The sequence below is a fragment of the Lissotriton helveticus genome, chromosome 11 (genome assembly GCF_964261635.1).
Source record: "Lissotriton helveticus chromosome 11, aLisHel1.1, whole genome shotgun sequence".
Lineage (NCBI taxonomy): Eukaryota > Metazoa > Chordata > Amphibia > Caudata > Salamandridae > Lissotriton > Lissotriton helveticus.
Genome location: NC_136072.1, coordinates 141,538,596 through 141,558,444, shown reverse-complemented (window position 1 = coordinate 141,558,444; position 19,849 = coordinate 141,538,596). Strand labels below are relative to the sequence as shown.

Genomic DNA, 19,849 nt, shown 5'->3' with positions numbered 1-19,849 from the left:
TTTGTCAAAATTTGCGAGTTGCAAAATTCAATGGCTGTACATCTGGCCCTAAGTTTTGTATGCAGCCTACAATTATTAGTCAGAATAGTTGCAGCATTACAATTTCTGCACAACAGTCTTTGTGCAGCCGGGACTAACCCATGCTTGTGTGGCTTCAAAAGATGGACTATCAGTAACGTTTTCTCAACAGTATGATGGTTACAGGTAGTATTATCTTTAGCACTTCCAGACCTTGGTTATTTTAAGTGAATATTATTTGTTTTGACAAGTGTTGCATGAAGTGTACACTCTTCTAAATAGATGCTTTTTTAATAGTCTGTGGTTTATCTCTCATGAAACTTTCAGTGTCTGCAAACATTATGGTACTGCGTAAACTCTCCATAGAGTAAACACTGTTTACAGTACCCATTTTTCTACTCATATCAACTTAATTTTTCAATATAGGTTCGGTGACTGTGAGGGGTTTTATATGGATAAAAGCTGTCTGTAGTAGGGCATTAATTTTGAAATAGAAGTTGAGTGTTTTGAGGAACTTGGTTTACTCTGAACAGTTCTATATCTATTGAACACCGCATGTAATGAGGGTTTCCCATATATGTATGGTTGATTATTAGCGGGCATGGCCAAGCAAGGTGGTGGAGTAGTCACGTTCTCTGAGCACTCCTGCTATCTCTATATCCAACAAGCATCCTGACGGTGGTAAACAGCCTATTATTGCCCGCAAAACATACATCTCCCATCTCTCTGCTCGGGAGTGCATCGCTGAAAGAATTGAAGTGCTGTGCCGGGAGGAACAGAGAGATCCTGACTGCGGCATCTGGAGCCAAACAGCCATCTTGTGGACCCCGGCGACTCAGTGGAAGATACAGTGGGGGGGAAAAAGCGAAATTAGAATATTGGCCTGACCTGCTGTGGATCAATTTGGGAGTAGATTGACGGACTCTGCTGTTGGCCCGGGGGAGCTCGTGCTGACGGGCGCAGGTGATGGGCGACAATGAAGGTGAACTACGCCATCCAGGCCTGTGCTGGCTGCTGAAGGAACCAAACGGCATTCCTCTCCTAGACACTGCGCCAGAGACCGGTGGGCGAATCACAGCTGCACCCGGGAGGTGAGTGATGGTCGGGAAATGAGGTCTGAGTGCCTGATTGAAAAACAGAGCTTTCACTGATGGTACAGGTGTAATCGGGGGAGGACTGCGCTGACATGATCTGGCCTGGCCGACAGAGAAATCTGATCGCAGTCCTTGCTTGGACGCGGAGCCCGAGGCCTACAGGCACAGTAAACAGCCCAAGAATGTGGATGAAATACAAGATAAGCCAGTCTACGGGGGCACCTCAGTGACTGTTTTGTAACTGGGGAGTCATACGCTACTAATCGTTTGCTGCAGTGGCCCTGCTGGAGAGGGTAGACTAGCTGCTGTGGATCACGGACATTGAACCGGGCCCTATGAAATTACTGAAACAGCTTACAGCCCTGATGGGAGGAGAGAGAGTTAGGTCGGCGATTCTCGCCCTGAGAATCTTGATCAAGGCCTCTGTTAACCAGGCATACGACATATGAAGTGGACAACCACGCTTCACAGGTGAGGATAGAGATAGCGGTAACCAGTGGTGGAAAGCTTGCAGCTACAATAATAAGCAAGCTTCAGAGAATAACCGGAAGTAATGGCGGCACATTAGCTCTAGCATAACTGTCTGGATGAATAAGAGTACCAGGTGTGACACCACCAAATAACACCCTTATATATCATACAGTGCTTGAGACTTTGATTGTTGTTGTTGCACCGCTAAGCATAAACTATGGTAAAAGGTAAAGGGAACAAGACAGCCCAGGAAAAACGAAATCTCCATTACGCCCAACCACTGGTATTGGAATGAGGGGCCCCAATGTCAATGCTACAAACAGACACGGAACCACCAGCACAGAACACTGATCAGCCTCTTTACATAGCGGAAGTCCTAACAGCTAATTATGAATTGAGTGACAAGATTGACTCAGTGGCTATCGATTTGAACCTACTTCGTTGTGACCTGAGGAAAGTTTGAGAATGAGTGACAACCACCGAACAAAATTTGGATACGCTACAAACGGACACTAAAGGACACTGTGATCAGTTTACAACAAAAACTGGTACAACTGGATGCTCAGGCCAAAGATGCTGAAGGACGGTCACGGGGAAATAATCTCCGCTTCATCGGATTCCTCAAAAAAGCAGAAAGTCAATCGACAGAGCTGTTCCTGGAGGAATGGCTGATTGGAATATTGGCCCTAAGGAAACCTTCACGCTTCTTTACAGTGGAGAGGGCGCACCGGATGTTGATTCCCCCCCCCCCCCCCCCAAAGCCGGGGGCACCTCCCAGAGCCATCAAAGCTACTTTTCTTAATTTTAAGGATCGGGACCTAATACTGCAACTGTCATGCAACAAAAGCTAACCTATGAAGGGCACCAGATCTCAATCTACCCGGATTACAACCAGAGAATACAGGTGCAAAGGTGATCCTTTCTAGCTGTGCAGTGCCGTATGAGAAACCAAAACCTTCGATTCAGCCTTTTCATCCCGGCAAAACTACTGGTAGAACACGGCGGCAAAACATTCTTCTTCTCCTCGGCAGGTGAAGCAGCAGAATGGCTAGACACAAGAGGTTCAGCGGGGGCATGTCTGGTCTCCTCCAGGATGATGCTGAAGAAGCCTGGAACTCAAAGTTGTTCACGGAGTCGCCTGCACCAACAACAGTCACAGGACTCTACTAAGAGCCGAAGCCCTACCAGAATCTGGGTCTGCCATGATGGCACTCTGCAGGCATCGGACGTAGTACCAGGCTCAAGCCCATCATCACCGTGGTTTCCATTAAGCAGTAATGTGAGCGAGGACACAGATGCTTGAGAGGGGAATATGAGGAGAATATTTGAACTGATCAGATTCCCGCAACATGTGTGCGCCGCACAATTGGTAAGACTGAACTATTAGGGAAATGGGCAAAGGCGTTAGTATAACAGAGAGTTTATCACACATCTGAACATGATGGTGGGGGCACGAGCCTCCCCCCCAGAGGCTGGTGCCTGGCACTGGAGTTGGGGGCATGCCCTCACACCTCGACAGCCAACCAAACCACTTACATCGAATGGGGTGGGTGGGAAGGATACTAGATTTTACTTATTTTACACCTCTTTAAGGTTATAAGTTAGAGAGTTGCAGTTGGGGCATGGGGCAACATTTACATATCTACACCAGGCTAAACATGGAAACGCTCGGGAACGGGATATTGCCCAAGCGGAGGGGGGAAGTTGGGGTAGCTATGTTTGAAAATAAATAGACCGTCCTTTGTAGGGATAAAATGAGAGAAACTATCATACTGTAAGGCGTGTTGGTAATGATCACCTTTATATGTGCAGAGTTAAATCATGTTAGATGGAGTAACAAACAAAGTGTGTTGAGACAAGCACCATGAATAAGTTAATTGCATGGAACGTGCGAGGCATCGCCACACTTGAGAAACGTAGGTGAATATTTGCCTATTTGAAAAGATACAAGGTGGCAGTGGCATTCCTCCAGGAGACTCATGTCTGGGGAGACTCTACAAAATACTTGAGGAAGCAATGGAGGGGCAAATCTACGCCACTTCGTACTCTGGCTTTACGCGGGGTCAATATATGGATAGCGCAAGGGGTCCTATTTCAGCACCTGCACCATGTTACTGATCCAGATGGAAGATACGTTATTTTACATAGGAGGCTAGAAGGGTCCGAAATATGCATAATTAATTTATATGCTCCAAACTATGACAACGCTTCCTTTTTTGGTGACCTCCATGAGATGGCCTCCCCCAGTCTAGAAGCTACAATAATATTAGCAGGGCACATGAACTCTGTACTAGACTGCAGCCTAGATAGGGATCCTCCAACGTTACACACAAATCCAAAAATGAATACAGCGTTACAAGGGGTACTACAGGGGTTACAATTACGAGATATATGGAGGGAGAACTACCCCACAGTGAAACACTTTTCATGTTATACAACTGCCACACAGACTTTCAGTAGGTTGGATTATTGTTTTTGTCCTCAGATTTGGGTTGGAGTGTGGGAGGAATAACATACCAGCCGAGATACCTCTCGGACCATGCCCCAGTCCTACTGGAGATGGGGACCAGAAGGGTGAGATCCGAGATACCTCTATGACGGCTTAACAATGAAGCACTCATGGATCCGCCATTTTTTGCCACATTCTCCACGCAGCTGGCAAACTACTGCCAGGACAATTGGGGATTGGCCTCGAGCCCTGCTGTGGAGTGGGAGGCCATGAAAGTAGTGATTCGAGGCATATGTATGAAAAGCCGCATTCGGAGTAAAAGCACAGCTGGAAAGGGATGTAGCTAAACATGAGTTTAATCTGGGAAAAATGGAGGCCGAGATTAGTACAGCCCCACTTAAGTTGAAAGAGTGAACCGAAGCCAAGGAACCACTTATGAAGGACCTCCGCAGGTTAGAAAAAATATGTTCATTCAACATATAGGCAACGACTATATAGAGAAGGTGATAGAACTGGGACGCTCCTGGCACGGTTGGTAAAGCAAGAAACAACTGCTACTCAAATATTACGGATGATGGATGAGACCGGGACCCTGGTATACACACAACACACTATCATGGAGGCTCAGGCGACTCACTTGGTTAAAGTATACACTAATCGCTCTGAACCAGAGCTGGGGAGAACGGTACATTACCTGGATGCCCTGGTGCTCCCCCATCTTACCAGAGAAGAGAAAAATTATCTAGGTACCCTGATTACGAAAGATGAATTAAACAGTGCCATAGGCCGTCTCAAGGCAGCCAAAAGTCTGGGCTCCGATGGACTTCCAGCAGAGTACTACAAGGAATGCTCTTTGTGGCTAGACTGCTGGAAGTCTATAATGAGGCATTGGACAGGGGTAGGCTCCCCCCAACCATGAGCAAAGCGCTTGTCTCCATGATCCTTAAAAAGGACTAAGACCCAGATTTACTGAGTTCTTATAGACCGATATCACTGCTGAACATTGACGTAAAAAGAATGGCATTCTGGCTGGGCGTCTTCTGCTGCTGATGAAATGATTTGTCCATCCCGATCCGCCAGGGTTTATACCTGGGCAGAACACGACATATAATTTAAGACGGTTGGGGCATATGTGCCAAGCTCCAGACCTGCTGGAAACTGACATTGTGATTGCGTCATTAGATATTGAACAAGCGTTCGTTTCAGTGGAATGGACGTATATGTGGCAAGTTCTAAGATGGATAGGAGTGGGTGCACAATACCTGCAGTTCAGTCAATTGCTCTACGCGGCCCCCATGGCTAGAGTGTGGGTGGGTAGAACAGTGTTGAGATCTATAGCATTAAAGCAAGGCACTAGACAGGGATGCCCACTATCACCATTACTGTTTGCCATCTCTATAGAACCCATGGCCATACAGCCGGTTATGGATCCTTGGGGTCTACGGTTGGGGAACACTAACCATGTGGTGTCGCTATATGCTGATGACACATTGGTTTATCTGAGACAACCGGAACATTTGGTCCAGGTACTTGTGGAGGAAATGTGTAAGTTTGGTAATATCTCGGGATTACACATGAACCCTACAAAATCTAGAATGATAGCAATGGGCTGGATAGCAGCGCCCCCCCCAGGAATCAAGACCGGTCTTGGCTATACTGTGGATGGAAGAGATGGCACGGTACTTGGGAATCTATCTAGCGGGCTCCGCCGACACCTATCCTAGGCTTAATATCAGTCGGTGGTATACGGACTGAGAGGCTCAGTTTGCTTTTGGGCTGACTTGCCACTATCACTAATGGGGTGAATAGCTATCATTAAAATGATTATATTACCGCGTAGCCTATATACGCTGCAGCATTCATTTTACTTGATTCCACGATCCTATTTCAATAAACTAGACATATTGATAGGGGACCTTCTATGGGGTAGGAAATGGAGACGAGTGAGTTTGCTGACATTGCAAAAAACTTGGAGGACGGGGGGACTTGAGGTTCCGAGACTGGAGCTTTATTACATGGCCTCCCAGCTTCATTTTGCGGTTCACTGGCTCGATGATGAGGAAAATTGGGAAAAATCCCTTCTGGCTGGGACAAACAGAAGGAATACACTTTCAGGGCTTTTGAAGATGGGGGGAGCGGTCCCCGAAAAACACCTGTATATAATACGCCATGTAGCAGAAGTATGGGAGAATGCAGTTTGACGGGTGGTTCAACACGCTCCATACGCACCAGACATGCCATTATGGGAGATCCCTTCATGCGCTGCAATGGTGGACTCCATTTGGTACGACTCTCGAAGGAAGGAGGATACCAACTTCTGGGAGATCGTTATGGATAAGGGCAATTCTCATAACTCATGGTTTAAATACCATTTGCTAACTTAATATTTTGCCTATCAACAGCTTCACTAGCTTCACAATAAAAACAATTATATCGTAAAAACTGCATTCTAAAATTGTGATAAAAGAAACATCATTGTAAAATACAACATGTGCTAATTGTGCCAAATACAGTACTAGATTCATCGGATGTTCAGAGTGAACCCGTTCTGAATTTCAAAAACAGTAATGCGTCAACAGTTACCTCAAACACTTGTACTTTGTAAACATCAGCTACAAAACTGCACAAGTGCTTAGTTTATAGATAAAGGTGCAAGTGCTTAAAAACCTCATTGGTGTCTAAAAATGCCAAAAAGGCTGAAACAATAAATATAATATAAACAACATATTGTTTTGACTGTTTTATTGAGTAGTCTAGCAGCATCTTCCCAGTGTGTGTTGGGTTAAAAATAGTCATGGCATAAATACCTCAACTTCAAAGATGTGTATATCTTGGGCATTCCTATTGTGTGTTATAGACATGTATAAAGGCCCTCAGTAATGTTTAGTACCCCAGGGTTCTTTGAGTCTAGCTCCAGAATGTATAGAGTTTCTAACCTGCTTAGTGCTTTTTCTCTGTTCCCGCCTCTTTTACTGACTTGTACGGCATCAATTAGAAAATATTTCAGATCTTTGGGATCAGATTGATGCTTCTCTCAGAAATGGCGAGCCACTGGGCATGTTTGGTCTTGTTATTTTATAGCTCTAATATGTTGCAATATCCTCTTGTGCCCCTGTAGTTTGATACTTCCCACATACCTCAAACCACAGGGACACTCAAGCACATATACCACCAGGGCCGGACAGGGAACCAAAACCGGCCCTGGCAAAGTGCTCAGCCGGATCCCTTCCCAACCCCTCCCCCCCCCCGCCAACCCCCTTCCGGGGGGGTTGTGGGTGCCACTGAGCTCTCTGCCGGGGCCGGTTTTTGGACGATTTTTTTTTTTACAGGGCCAATTTTGCAGTATACAACATAGTCAGTTTTACAAGTCAGTGCTTTGTTGATGGTGTATTCTTGTTTGCTAAATGATGTTTTGCATGTTGATCTGGTGATGCCGTGTTGGCAGGCTTTGCATGATTTGCAGTTGAAAAACCCTTTTCTGTGGGCCATCCAAGTCAGAGGAGTTTGGTTAACCGGGTTGTTCTGCACCAAATCATCTTTCAAGGAGGGGGCTCTGCTGTAAGTGATAGCTGGTTTGGTTGGTAACAAGTGACCTATCGTTGGGTCGTTTAACAATATTGGCCAATATATATATATTTATTCATACATGGTCTAACATCAGTTATGTGTCTTATTCTTCTGTCTCTCTCTCTTTCTCTAATGTTAATGCACAAAGCCCCCAGACATACCCGTCCTACCCCCGCCCAGAACCACCTTAATTTTCTGTATTTCCGCAGGTTTCCCAAGTCGTTATTTATTGTTTAGTTTTCTTTCCAATAGGATTAGCGTGGCCAATAAATATTAATGCAGAAGAGCGTTTTATTTCAGTTGAAAAACATCTAAAATGTGAAATATAAAGCGCATTTCAATCTGAAAATGTTTGTAATATTTTATCACTTTTATATTAAAATAGGATTTGTGTGAGAAGCGTGGTTGCTGTTGGAGTCCCTTTAATGAAACATATGCGCCCTGGTGCTTTTTCCCAAAGAACCATGGATATGAAGTAATTGGAGGACAAAGGAAAACAAAGTCAGGTAAAGCAAATATGTAGTTACTCTATGCTTGTTACACAAATGAACACAATCCTAGACTACATAGAGAAAGTACTGAGGTCTCTTGTGTTTCCTTATAGGTTTTGAAGTTTCATTACAGAGACTTTCAGCGCCCACTGTGTTTGGAGATGATATAAACTCAGTCCTTTTCACAGCAGAAATGCAGACTCCAAAACGATTTCGCTTCAAGGTTTTTAAAATTTATTTATTCATTTATTTTTTTATTCATGTTATAATTAACAGTAGTTGCTGTTTCGCATGTGTAGGTATTCCTTTTCTTCCTTTTGGCAAACTTCTTATTTGAGGTCAAACAATGTCTTAATGGGTTCTTAGAGAGGAGCATTCCAACAAGACATTTTTCTTGCAAATTCCAATTTAGACAGCGTCATTTGAGAAAATATGATCATAATTTTACACGTTCACATTGTTCTACCCAGAGGTAATAGAAATATATTGTACCTGTTTGTGGTAGATATGGAGAAATACTGCTTAGTGGTTCACAGAAGATTAAGAACTTATCTGAACACTTTTTCTGTTTTGACACACTATTAGTTTGCCAGTTTCTCAGTTGTAGATCCAGAAAAGATCGGAAAAAGATTTGTAAACCTAAAAGGCTAGTGAATATTTGGGAATCCAGACAGAGGGTGGGCAAAACAAAATGGCGTAATTCAATGAATAATTTGCATGCAGTAAGTAGTGCATCATTTTTGATAATCAAGTAGACTAAAAGAGGGAATGCCTGTTTCAGTGTTTAATTTGTAAAATGGGTGCAATTTGGCTAACAAATAAGGCAGTGTATTTTAAACTACGACTATAAAGATTTTCAATTGTAATCTGATATCATTTTGAAAGAAAATGAACTTTTACTCAATATCTAATGAGTAATACATGTTTTCACTAATTTGCAGGTGCAGTTTTGCACACCTCCTAATGAAGTGCACTAGCCACAGTACACTATTTACGATGGATTGACAGATTAATCGATTTACTAAATCAACTCAATTTTAACATTTCACTGATTAACCTACTACTTTGGTTACAGTAAATGTGATGTAAACAAGTTTTTGATTGTACAGTTATATTTTTAATTGGTATAAGAATTAACTTCATGACTGTATTATATATGACTCACTTGTGCAAATTCTTTGTGAGTTTTATGATTATGTACTTTTATGGTCCTTGAGACCGAAATAAAGTTATTGAATGGAAAGGATATAAATAGAATATATAAATGTATCACTTGATACCAGAGCTTATATAATAAAGAACTATCAACATCATTTTTCGAAGTGGCAGAGACCAGCCTCTAGCACACTATAACCAAATTAAGGAGCATATTACCAAGCTATAGCGATAATTATCGCTAAGCTTGGTTAGCGGGTATTAAAATATCGCCGCGCTCCGACGATTTTTACCGCTGAGATACCTTGATATTATCAAGGTTTATCTCAAAAGCGGTAAAAATCGTGGGAAATGCATGAATATCGCTGTAAAATCAGCGATATTCATGCATTATCGTGACAATGCTCTTAGCCATGTTATCCACCTTCCATTGGATAACCTGGCTAAGAACTGCTCTGGGCAGGCGTTAGCTTTTGGAGATAATCGCGCTTAGCGCGATTATTTCCAAAAGTTGGTAATAGGTGATAGCGATGTTAGCGACTGTTTCCAGTCGCTAACATCTTGGCACGCCCACTTTGCATGTCATTAGCGATAATTATCGCTGTCATGCATAGTGGGACCCTAAATGCCTGCTATCGCCTATTAGCTGTCGCTAACTGGTGTTAGCGACAGCTAGGTAATGGGGCGATAAAATATCGCCGCTTTAGCGGGAAGAATTCCCTCTAAAGCGGCGATAAGGCCCTTGGTATTATGCCCCTAAATCACTAATTAATGAAGTGGTAACTACCAATCAGGTTACTCGGCATACTGATCTCTGCGAGACTTATGATCCTTGCTTCATGGCCATGTTTCATTGTCAAGCTGATGTGCTGTCATCTCCTCTGCTTTCTTCAGTCATTGCTACAGGGGTCTGTCTACCATTACATGGTAGCCATGTGAGCGTAGAGATGATAATTTGTTCTATGTGCCCATAAGGGCCATGTGGGACACAGGTCTGCACAGCTCTTGACACCTGCAAATCAATTGAGAGACCCAACAGTGGTACAGAGACCAAGCGTGAGTGCATCATTTAGCTGTGTTTTAGCAGAGCATTTTGGTCATGAGGAGCTTGCAGGTTGAGGATAGTTTCCCCAATTCTTACTTGGGTATGATTCTGTCTTGGGCAGCCTTAGGTATTTTGATATGTTCCAGAGACATATTTATACTAGAAGCCGCTATGAAAGAAAGTCAAAATTAATTTTGAAAATGATTTATTCTCTCCCATCACTAATGGTCAACCTGCAAATCCTGTTTTTTGTTACCTCTCCAACTACCCTTTTGTCGACACTCATGCCTCAGTTTGGTATTTTGGTAACCAGCTTGTCAAAGTCACCACTGCATAGTACCCACCTCTTTTCCCAGTAGAGGACACAGGAGTCAATATCCCCAATTATATTACAAAATGCTGTAGATGAGGGCCAGTTGGGACCATTACACCACATAAACTATTGCCACAGCTCAACTCCAAAACATCCTGTCACAGGCCGCAGAACAAGGTGCCGCATGAAGACCTGTCAAATGCTGCCCAGAAAGCGTAGGAAGTGTTGCGGAGATTCTGCACATACACAGAACTATGCGCAGGAAAACAGGACCTCAGTTTATAGGGGTTGTACTTTCCTACCACCTTAGTGCCCAAAATCTCTAAAACGACTAGCTATATTGTCTCATTCATTCTCCTACATAATAACGAACCTACAAATGATTAGACAACCCAGAACACAACACTCCAGACTCTCTCAGGAATCGTGGTAGCAAGACATGCCCTTTCTCTCACTCACTCGTACTTGTCCACAATAAGAATTGTCTGAGTCACTGTATAGTTCCAAATGTTTTTTTTAACTATTGTGCTCTATAATGCAGTATATAAGCTAATACCAGCAGCAAAATGCATAAACCTAACACAGTTAGCATTGCTACAACACCATAGCATTAGAAGGGGGATGTCATTATATACAGACAGTGGAAGAAGGACTATAAGGCCTAACCACCCTCCCCTTGGTAAGTTGAGGTTTATTATATAAATGAAGATCTTTGGGCTTTGTCAGCAGACCTCCACACCTTAGAGCCTAGATGGTAGCTTTACATCATAGGAAAAGCATAGCTCTTCTCCAAGGAAAGGTTTTCTCCAATTGTGTGTGAACAACATGCAACTACACATTATTAAACCACAAGCCCTCTAGCAGTGCAGCTCTGTGTAGCATGTTTTGTCTAGGTGCTAGGGACTGACCAGAACAGAATACCAAGGGACATGTTTATCGACCTTGCACATGGTGTTCAGACTAAACTCCAGGAACAGCAGAGAACGCAGAAAGCAGACTGTGATCATGTGAAAGGCACAAACAGAGTCTTGCAAAATAAAGTCATGTCGTAATGTGCGCAAAAGCAGCATCATGGCAACAGAGCTCATACTAACTTAGCAATGTCGATAATGACCATAACGGCCATATAACAGAAGTTTATCACGTGCAGAGGCCCAGTCTCATTGTAGCACTAGAAATAAATCAGCTAAAGATATCCGATGTGCCTATTCATTTGCAGAAAATTGGCAGAGGTGCTAGTTCATCTCTCCAGGAAAGTCAAATTTTCTGAAGGCAGTGAGGATGAAAATGACCAAGATGGTGGCATACCTAGTGGTGAAAAGATTACATAAGGAATTGAAAAATACATCATATCTACAGGTGAAGGAGAATGAGTAGGTAGCAGAGGAAAGAATACAGGGAAAACTGTAATTTGATGTTCTTTATATTTGTACTGCTGAATTTGAAAGAAAATAACAGATTGAGAAGTCCTTGTTGATTAAAAGTGAAAAGACGATTATTCAATAAAAGAAGCCAGAAGATGCTTGAAGCTGTTCCACGTACCCTGCCAATCTTTCAACCCTCACTATTGAGTCCAGAAAAGTTTAAGCCACATATGTGTTACTTTCCCATCAAGCCAAGATTGACAGCCTGGCTAAAAGCAAAAATTGTATTATAAGGCACCACTGATACTTATGGGCCGATTATGATACACCTCATAAAGGCACCCACAGCCTTTAGGCCCGCATTGTAATGGTCCAGTCGGTTTCCTGTCTAACTGCCTCATTATGATGGATGCAGTTGGAAAGGAAACCGGCCGGTCATTTCGGGTGGCTTCCATTGGGCCGTCTGCCAGTCGGAATCCGGCCTGTAATCTCAAGGGCGGCTCTTTCCGCCCTTGAGATTACAAGTGCGGTTTCCAACATGGTTTCCATGTCGGTCTGCCCGACATGGAAACCATGTTGGAAAGCGTGTTAGGTGGCCCCCAGCTGGGCCTCCTTTGGTGTACGACCTCCGGTTGCAGGCCGAGGGGTGCCCTCAGGTTGATCCCTGCACCTTTTAGCAGGCAGCCTTAGGTGCCTGCCACGGGGTGCAGTGATTAACCACACCTCTCATTTCACTATGGGAGTATGCATTCCGGCCGGCTTACTGAAATATAGTAATGCGACTGAACAGCGTTTGGTCGCGTCCAAATGGGGCGGTCGGGACCACTAACCGTATGTCAGTCGGTTTCATACCCGAGTAGGTGTCCAGCGGAAGTGATTCGGCCTGATATCATAATGAACTTTTTAAAAGTGCAAAAAAAGTGACTATTTTTTCACACTTGATATTATTTTACTAATAAGAATAAGCATTGCACTAACAAGAATTGCATACATAAATGGTTGTTTATGTCCACCATCTAAATTCCTGCTGTAACTTTGCTGAACACAGTTGTTGCACCTTCTATAAAAGGGGCAAAATCGACAATAAATCAAATCATAGACGAAAATATTTAGAGAAAAACAAATGAATAGTATCTTCAAAATGCCCAGAAAGAACTACTCTGTAGAGTAAAATGGAAAACAGAACCTGGTTCTTCACAGCGTACCTTTTTGTTTTCAACTGTAACGGTTAGAATGGCAAGGACCAGAAAATGCACAGTTAAATCCCATGCTCAGCTCTAGTCAATGTTACATAAATATTACATTACTGCAAAAAATGTAAGCAATTGCTTAGCTCTTACATTGTTTTGAATCAGGATTCAGGACCTGTAATTTCTTAACATATTACCTGATTGCAAGTGCCTTTTCTTAACCATAGTTTGTCAAAACATACATCAGTAAATTGGTAATTTGGCAAATTTGCAATCACAAGGAAAGCCTACAATTTTCATGAATGCTGCCATCTCTCCATAAATTATAAACAGGAATGCTCTGTCTATGCTACAACACTTTATACTTTCAATACCATATATGTGGAACATGGCAATCTTTAATTAAATACTTTGATCTAGTCTGTTATGCACCCAGATTACATTCTATTTGGTTTTATTTCAATTTGCAGATTACTGATCCCAACAACAAACGATTTGAAGTTCCTCATAACCACGTACAGAATCCTTTTCAAGGGAATGAAGCCATCAATACAGACTACTCTGTACAGATAACGGAAAAACCATTTGCCATCAAAGTCATCAGAAAATCAAATTCAAAAGTTTTGTAAGTGACTTTTTATGAAACTTCAGGACAATTTAGGAAACTGCCACTTAGTATTATATGCTATTATTTGCATGCAGAGAACCTGTATGAACATGGCATATATATATATATATATATATATTACCTACTGGCGGTCGCCAGTAGGTATATATAGTTAGGATTTTTTCTCTATGGGATTTTTGAAAATTCTATGTCTAATAACTTTGGCGTTTGTGGACGGAATTGCTGAAATTTTCAGGAAAATGGCACATTTTGTTTCTGAGCAGCCCTTGAAAATTTGGGGGGGGGTTCGTCAAGGGGGGGCCGAGAAAAAAGGGGGGTCCCAAAACGTGTTTTTAACATTGAGTTTTCCATAGGACGGTTGGCCTCACTTTTAGCCCGAACGGCTGAATGGATTTGCACGAAACTTGGCAAAATTGTAGGGACTGGTAGCCCGATGTGCCTTTTGTAGGTCTCAATATATGTGCTCCAGTGGATTTTGAGAAATTAACGTTTAAAAAAAGATATATATCTGTAACAGCGGACCGGGCAGCGCTCTGGTTCGTGGACTTTTCGCGCAACGGAGCTTTGTGAAGCGAAGCTGATTGGTTCTCCGGCGTCTGTCAACATTCCAAACAGTCCGTAGTGGCCGCCATCTTGTCTCTCGGTAGGATCGAGAGACAAGAGGAGGCCAAAGCGAAGGGGCAAATGACCATAAGGGGGCATAGTACATTGTCGCTCACCCCCTAGGTTTGATGTGGAGGTTTTAAAAGGGCCCCGCGGGGCAAAAAAAAATAAAAATAATAATAATCGAACAGCTGAATGGATTTGCACGAAACTTGGCAAAATTGTAGGGACTGGTAGCCCGATGTGCCTTTGCTAGATCTCAATATATGTGCTCCAGTGGATTTTGAGAAATTAACGTTCAAAAAAAGGTATATATCTGTAACAGCGCACCGCTTCGCGTACTTTTCGCGTTAAGGAGCTTTGCGAAGCGAAGCTGATTGGCTCTCCGGTGTCTGTAAACATTCCAAACAGTCCGTAGTGGCCGCCATCTTGTCTCTCGGTAGGATCGAACAGCTGAATGGATTTGCACGAAACTTGGCAAAATTGTAGGGACTGGTAGCCCGATGTGCCTTTGCTAGGTCTCAATATATGTGCTTCAGTGCATTTTGAGAAATTAACGTTCAGAAACAAGATATATATCTGTAACAGCGCTCCGCTTCGCGGAGATAAAATTATATGTGTATTACCTAGCTGTTGCTAACACCAGTTAGCGACGGCTAGTAGAAGATAGCGACCATCTTGGGCCCCACTTTGCATGTGAGTGATATTTATCACTAATGACATGCAAAGTGGGCATGCCAAGATGTTAGCGACTGGAAACAGTCGCTAACATCGCTATCTCCTATTATCAACTTTTGGAAATATTCGAGATAAGGGCGAATATCTCCAAAAGCTACCACCTGCCCTGAGCAGTTCTTAGCCATGTTATCCAATGGGAGGTGGATAACATGGCTAAGAGCATTAGCTCGGTAATGCATGAATATCGCTGAGTTTTCAGCGATATTAATGCATTGCGGTCGTTTTTTATCGTATTTCCGATAAACCATGATAATAGCAAGGTTTATCTGCGATAATTTCTGACGGTAAAAAAATCGTTGCTAAGCATCGTTAGGGATAAATATCGCTTAACTTTGGTAATAAGCCCCAACGTCTGTTAACGTTCGATTCGAAGGAAATCAGGAAGTGTTGAAAAACATTGTCTGCGCCATCTTGTCTTTTTTCAAATGCCACACTTTTGTCGTGCACGGCAGCCATTTTAGATGCCTTGACCAGACCCACTCTGTGCACGCTGTCGATCCTTAGCATGGCTCCCCACCCTCGCAAGCATCTCCCCCAGGCAGTGGTCACCCCCGCTCTCTGTCTTATGCATGGGTAATAAACCTCCCCCATCTGCGCTGCTGTTCCCTGAGAATCACACCCTGTGCCCGCCCGACACCTCCCTTTCGCCCTATTCACTACCGCACCCTCTGACACTCCTTTTCCTCTGTGTCCGATTGTCCAGGCTGGTCCTAGGGTATCAGCTAGCCCTGCAGATGTAGTTTATGGCCACAGCTGTAAAGAATCACCCCTCTTCAAAGGAGTTATAGTAGATCAAGGCCCACACTCGATGAGATCCGTCACAGCAGAAGCGTTGCTATTATCTGAAAACCATCCTGTATTGTGATTGGGGAGGGGACCGAGACTGAAGCGGAAGATTCCAGGGATGACTCTTTGTACATCAAAGTTTTTACAATTATGTGTCACATTAAAAATATATAGCACTCCGACAAAGTAGTAAGATTATAAAACTTTAATAATTTATAAATATATACAAGAAAACAAAAATAGTAATAACATATAAACATTTTTAGGGAAAAACAACGAAGTAGCGGTCGGCTGTGCGAATAGTCCCAACGCAGCACAACGTCCAGATTTCCGGCGTGGGGCGTCGCGGGGGGTGGGTCATCAGTAGCAAACTGTTGTGCGAATAGTTCCAAGGCAGCAGAACGCGCCGAAATCTAGATGACACGAAAGTGATGTCTAGTAAGTTGCCACCCAGCAAATAACGGCATGGGGCGTCACGGGGGGTGGGTCATCAGTAGCAAACTGTTGCGCGAATAGTTCCAAGGCAGCAGAACGATGGCACCAAGGTGATGTCCAGTAAGTTGCCGCACTGGTTTTGGTATCCTACAATGCTGCTCCGAATAACGGCGTGGAGCGCCCCGGGGGAGGCGGCGTGAACGGGCCTCTCCAGGTGGAGTCTCGTCTGTTGTAGTGGGGCGCCCCTTTACCGTTTCAGTTGCCATTCCGTCCGTTTTTGGTCCACTGTGTCAAAAGCCGCAATTCAGCTGAGTTGCGCCCACTCTTGCGGTGCAGCGATAGGCGGCTGTCACAGGACTCTCAAAATGGCGGCAGGCTGTTTCCTTTTTGGGCCTGGTCCACTGAAATGGCCCTGGGACACCTTGGAAATCGGACGCTTGTCTGCTAGGTCTTGGACCTCATTCTCGAAAGCGTCCCCTCCGCCTTGAGAATTCATCAAAAGTTTTGGGGGCTCCGACTCCTGCAGGCTTCTGGTGGGGAGCGGCTGCCATGATTGCTCGCGGAATGACCACGACTGAGCTACGAGATGGTGGTGCTTTCATGCTGACGCCAGCTTCAGTCTGAAACATCCAGAAACAAGGTGGGGCTTTCATCGTTTGGGGAAAAAAAAAAGTTTTCATCCTATGAAAAGTGTTGTTTTTAGGTCACATGATCAAGCCTTCCATCATTAGGAAACCAAAAGTAAAATGAACCAATGAAAAGTTTTATAAACAAGTCACATGACCTGTTATGCGGCATAGGGTGTAAAATTAGGAGAAAATACGTTGGCACGTGAGGCGGCGTCAGTAGCGGACCGATGTGCGAATAGGCCGAAGGCAACACAACGCGCCAAGATCCGGATGGCACCGAGGTGGTGTCCAGCAAGTTGCAGCACTGGTGTGGCCATCCTACAATGCTGAAAGTCGGCGTGGGGCGCCCCGTTGGCCTGTGAGTTTGCGTCAGTAGCGGACCGATGTGCGAATAGGCCGAAGGCAGCACAACGCGCCAAGATCCGGATGGCACCGAGGTGGTGTCTAGTAAGTTGCCGCACTGGTGTGGCCATCCTACAATGCTGAAAGTCGGCGTGGGGCGCCCCGTTGGCCTGTGAGATAGCGTCAGTAGTGGACCGATGTGCGAATGGGGCCAAAGGCAGCGCAACAATATTTTCTGATTTGAAGACACCACAAGGCGCTGAGATGCCAAGATCCGGATGGCACCGAGGTGGTGTCTAGCAAGTTGTGGCACTGGTGTGGCCATCGTACAATGGTAAAAGTCGGCGTGGGGCGCCCTGTTGGCCTGTGAGATGGTGTCAGTAGCGGACTGATGTGTGAATGGGGCCAAAGTCAGCGCAACAATATTTTCTACTATATTTTCGGAGTAGAAGACACCACAAGGCGCTGAGATGCCAAGATCCGGATGGCACCGAGGTGATGTGTAAGTTGCGGACCGATGTGCGAATGGGGCCAAAGGCAGCTCAACAATATTTTCTGAAGAGAATACACCACAAGGCGCTGAGATGCCAAGATCCGGATGGCACCGAGGTGATGTCTAAGTTGCGGACCGATGTGCGAATGGGGCCAAAGGTAGCGTAACAAGATTTTCTGTATGGAAGATACCACTAGGCGTTGAGATGCCAAGATTCGGATGGCACCGAGGTGATGTCTAGCAAGTTGTGCCACTGGTGTGGCCATCGTACAATGGTAAAAGTCGGCGTGGGGCGCCCTATTGGCCTGTGAGATGGTGTCAGTAGCGGACTGATGTGCGAATGGGGCCAAAGGCAGCGCAACAATATTTTCTGACTGACACCACAAGGCGCTGAGATGCCAAGATCCGGATGGCATCGAGGTGATGTCTAAGTTGGGGACTGATGTGCGAATGGGGCCAAAGGCAGCGTAACAATGTTTTCTGTATGGAAGATACCACTAGGCGTTGAGATGCCAAGATTCGGATGGCACCGAGGTGATGTCTAGCAAGTTGGTGTGGTCATCCTACAATGCTGAAACTCGGCGTGGGTCACCCCATTAGCCTGTGAGATGGCGTCAGTAGCGGACCGATGTGCGAATAGGCCGAAGGCAGCACAACGCGCCAAGATCCGGATGTCACCGTGGTGGTTTCATAGTTGAGAGGCACTTCATCTGCAGTGGGGCGCCGAGATCCGGATGGCACCGAGGTGATGTCTAGCAAGTTGCTGTACTGGTGTGGTCATCCTACAATGCTGAAATGTAGTGGGGCGCCCCTTTACCGTTTCAGTTGCCATTCAGCTGAGTTTCGGCCGCTCTTGATGCTACAGCGACAGGCGGCTGCAAGAGGACTCTCAAAATGGCGGCCTGTTCTTTGGATTTGGGCCTGGTCCACTAAAATGGCCCTGGGACACCTTAGAACTCGGACGCTCGATTTTTTTTTCCTTTCCTGTACATGCAAAAAAAGGTAAATGCCCGGTATGTTACACGCTTCATCTGCCACGATGAACTCTCCAGAGGAACCGAAAAAAAATATAGTTGTGGTAACTATACCATGCATCGTCATATGGAGAGGTGGCACCAATTAATTATAGTGCTGCATAAAAGAGAGATTTGGAGGAGAACCCCTGACCTGCTAGTACATTCATCAAAGAAGTGGCACTGAGAGCTTCAGAGGCAAGGGAAACGGTCCCAAATATTTAGAAGAACTTTGGAAAGATTAAAATGACATGTTTAGATTGTGGTAAATTAATTTCATGTGGGCAGATGAGTGTTACTCTAATAAATACAGCATATGAACATCATCATAGTCGATGGTTGGTAGAGACATTTTGACTATATCCTGGACCTGCCCGTCCTCGCCCAAAATGGCGCCGGAATAAATGGGACTCGTAACTCCTTGTTGTGTACTGGTTGCAGAACCTTGAAATCACGAGATACGTATGCAGTTTTGAAGCACATGGCGGGCGGGGACGAGAATTGATTTAATATTTCGACATCCCTATTGATATTAAGTTCTGATGTGTTATTGATTACTGTACTGTTGAAAATTCGAATTAACGTCACCCATGGTACTTGCCCGCAAATGTATATCTAGATAATTTTATTGTAACTGGCCCTGTCGTATTTTAATTATAAAATGTACGTCCACCGATTCCGTAACTGTTAGACACCTTAGTTTTTGCAACCTAATGGCCCGCCCGTTACGTTCCTCTACAGTGTAAATGTCTATTCATCATATACGATTACAGTTTGCTCCGTGGCAGGCCCACGTGGTTATAGGCTCGTATTTGTATAATGAAATTTTCACAATAAAGGTTTTTAAAAGAAAACATGGTAGTAGTGTATACATTGGTAAAGTTTTTAATAATAGTCACTGTTTTAGAATCATTAAAAGGCAAGTGAAATAAAGCAGACCAATTACATGAAGGGTAAAAGGTATAATACGAAGGAACGCAGTAAAGATAAATGGTCAAGGGCTGTTGTGTTTTCTATTCCTGCAA

General features: G+C 44.2%; 1 protein-coding gene across 2 annotated transcripts in view; it reads left to right on the top strand.

The window, feature by feature from the left end:
* Nucleotides 1–19,849, top strand: part of SI (sucrase-isomaltase) — a 645,776-nt gene that overhangs the window by 86,463 nt on the left and 539,464 nt on the right. For both annotated transcript variants that reach the window (XM_078665617.1, XM_078665618.1), the window contains exons 4-6: nucleotides 7,985–8,105; nucleotides 8,204–8,313; nucleotides 13,628–13,782. In XM_078665617.1, coding sequence (XP_078521743.1) covers nucleotides 7,985–8,105; nucleotides 8,204–8,313; nucleotides 13,628–13,782 — 386 coding nt within the window. The remainder of the gene's footprint in view (nucleotides 1–7,984; nucleotides 8,106–8,203; nucleotides 8,314–13,627; nucleotides 13,783–19,849) is intronic.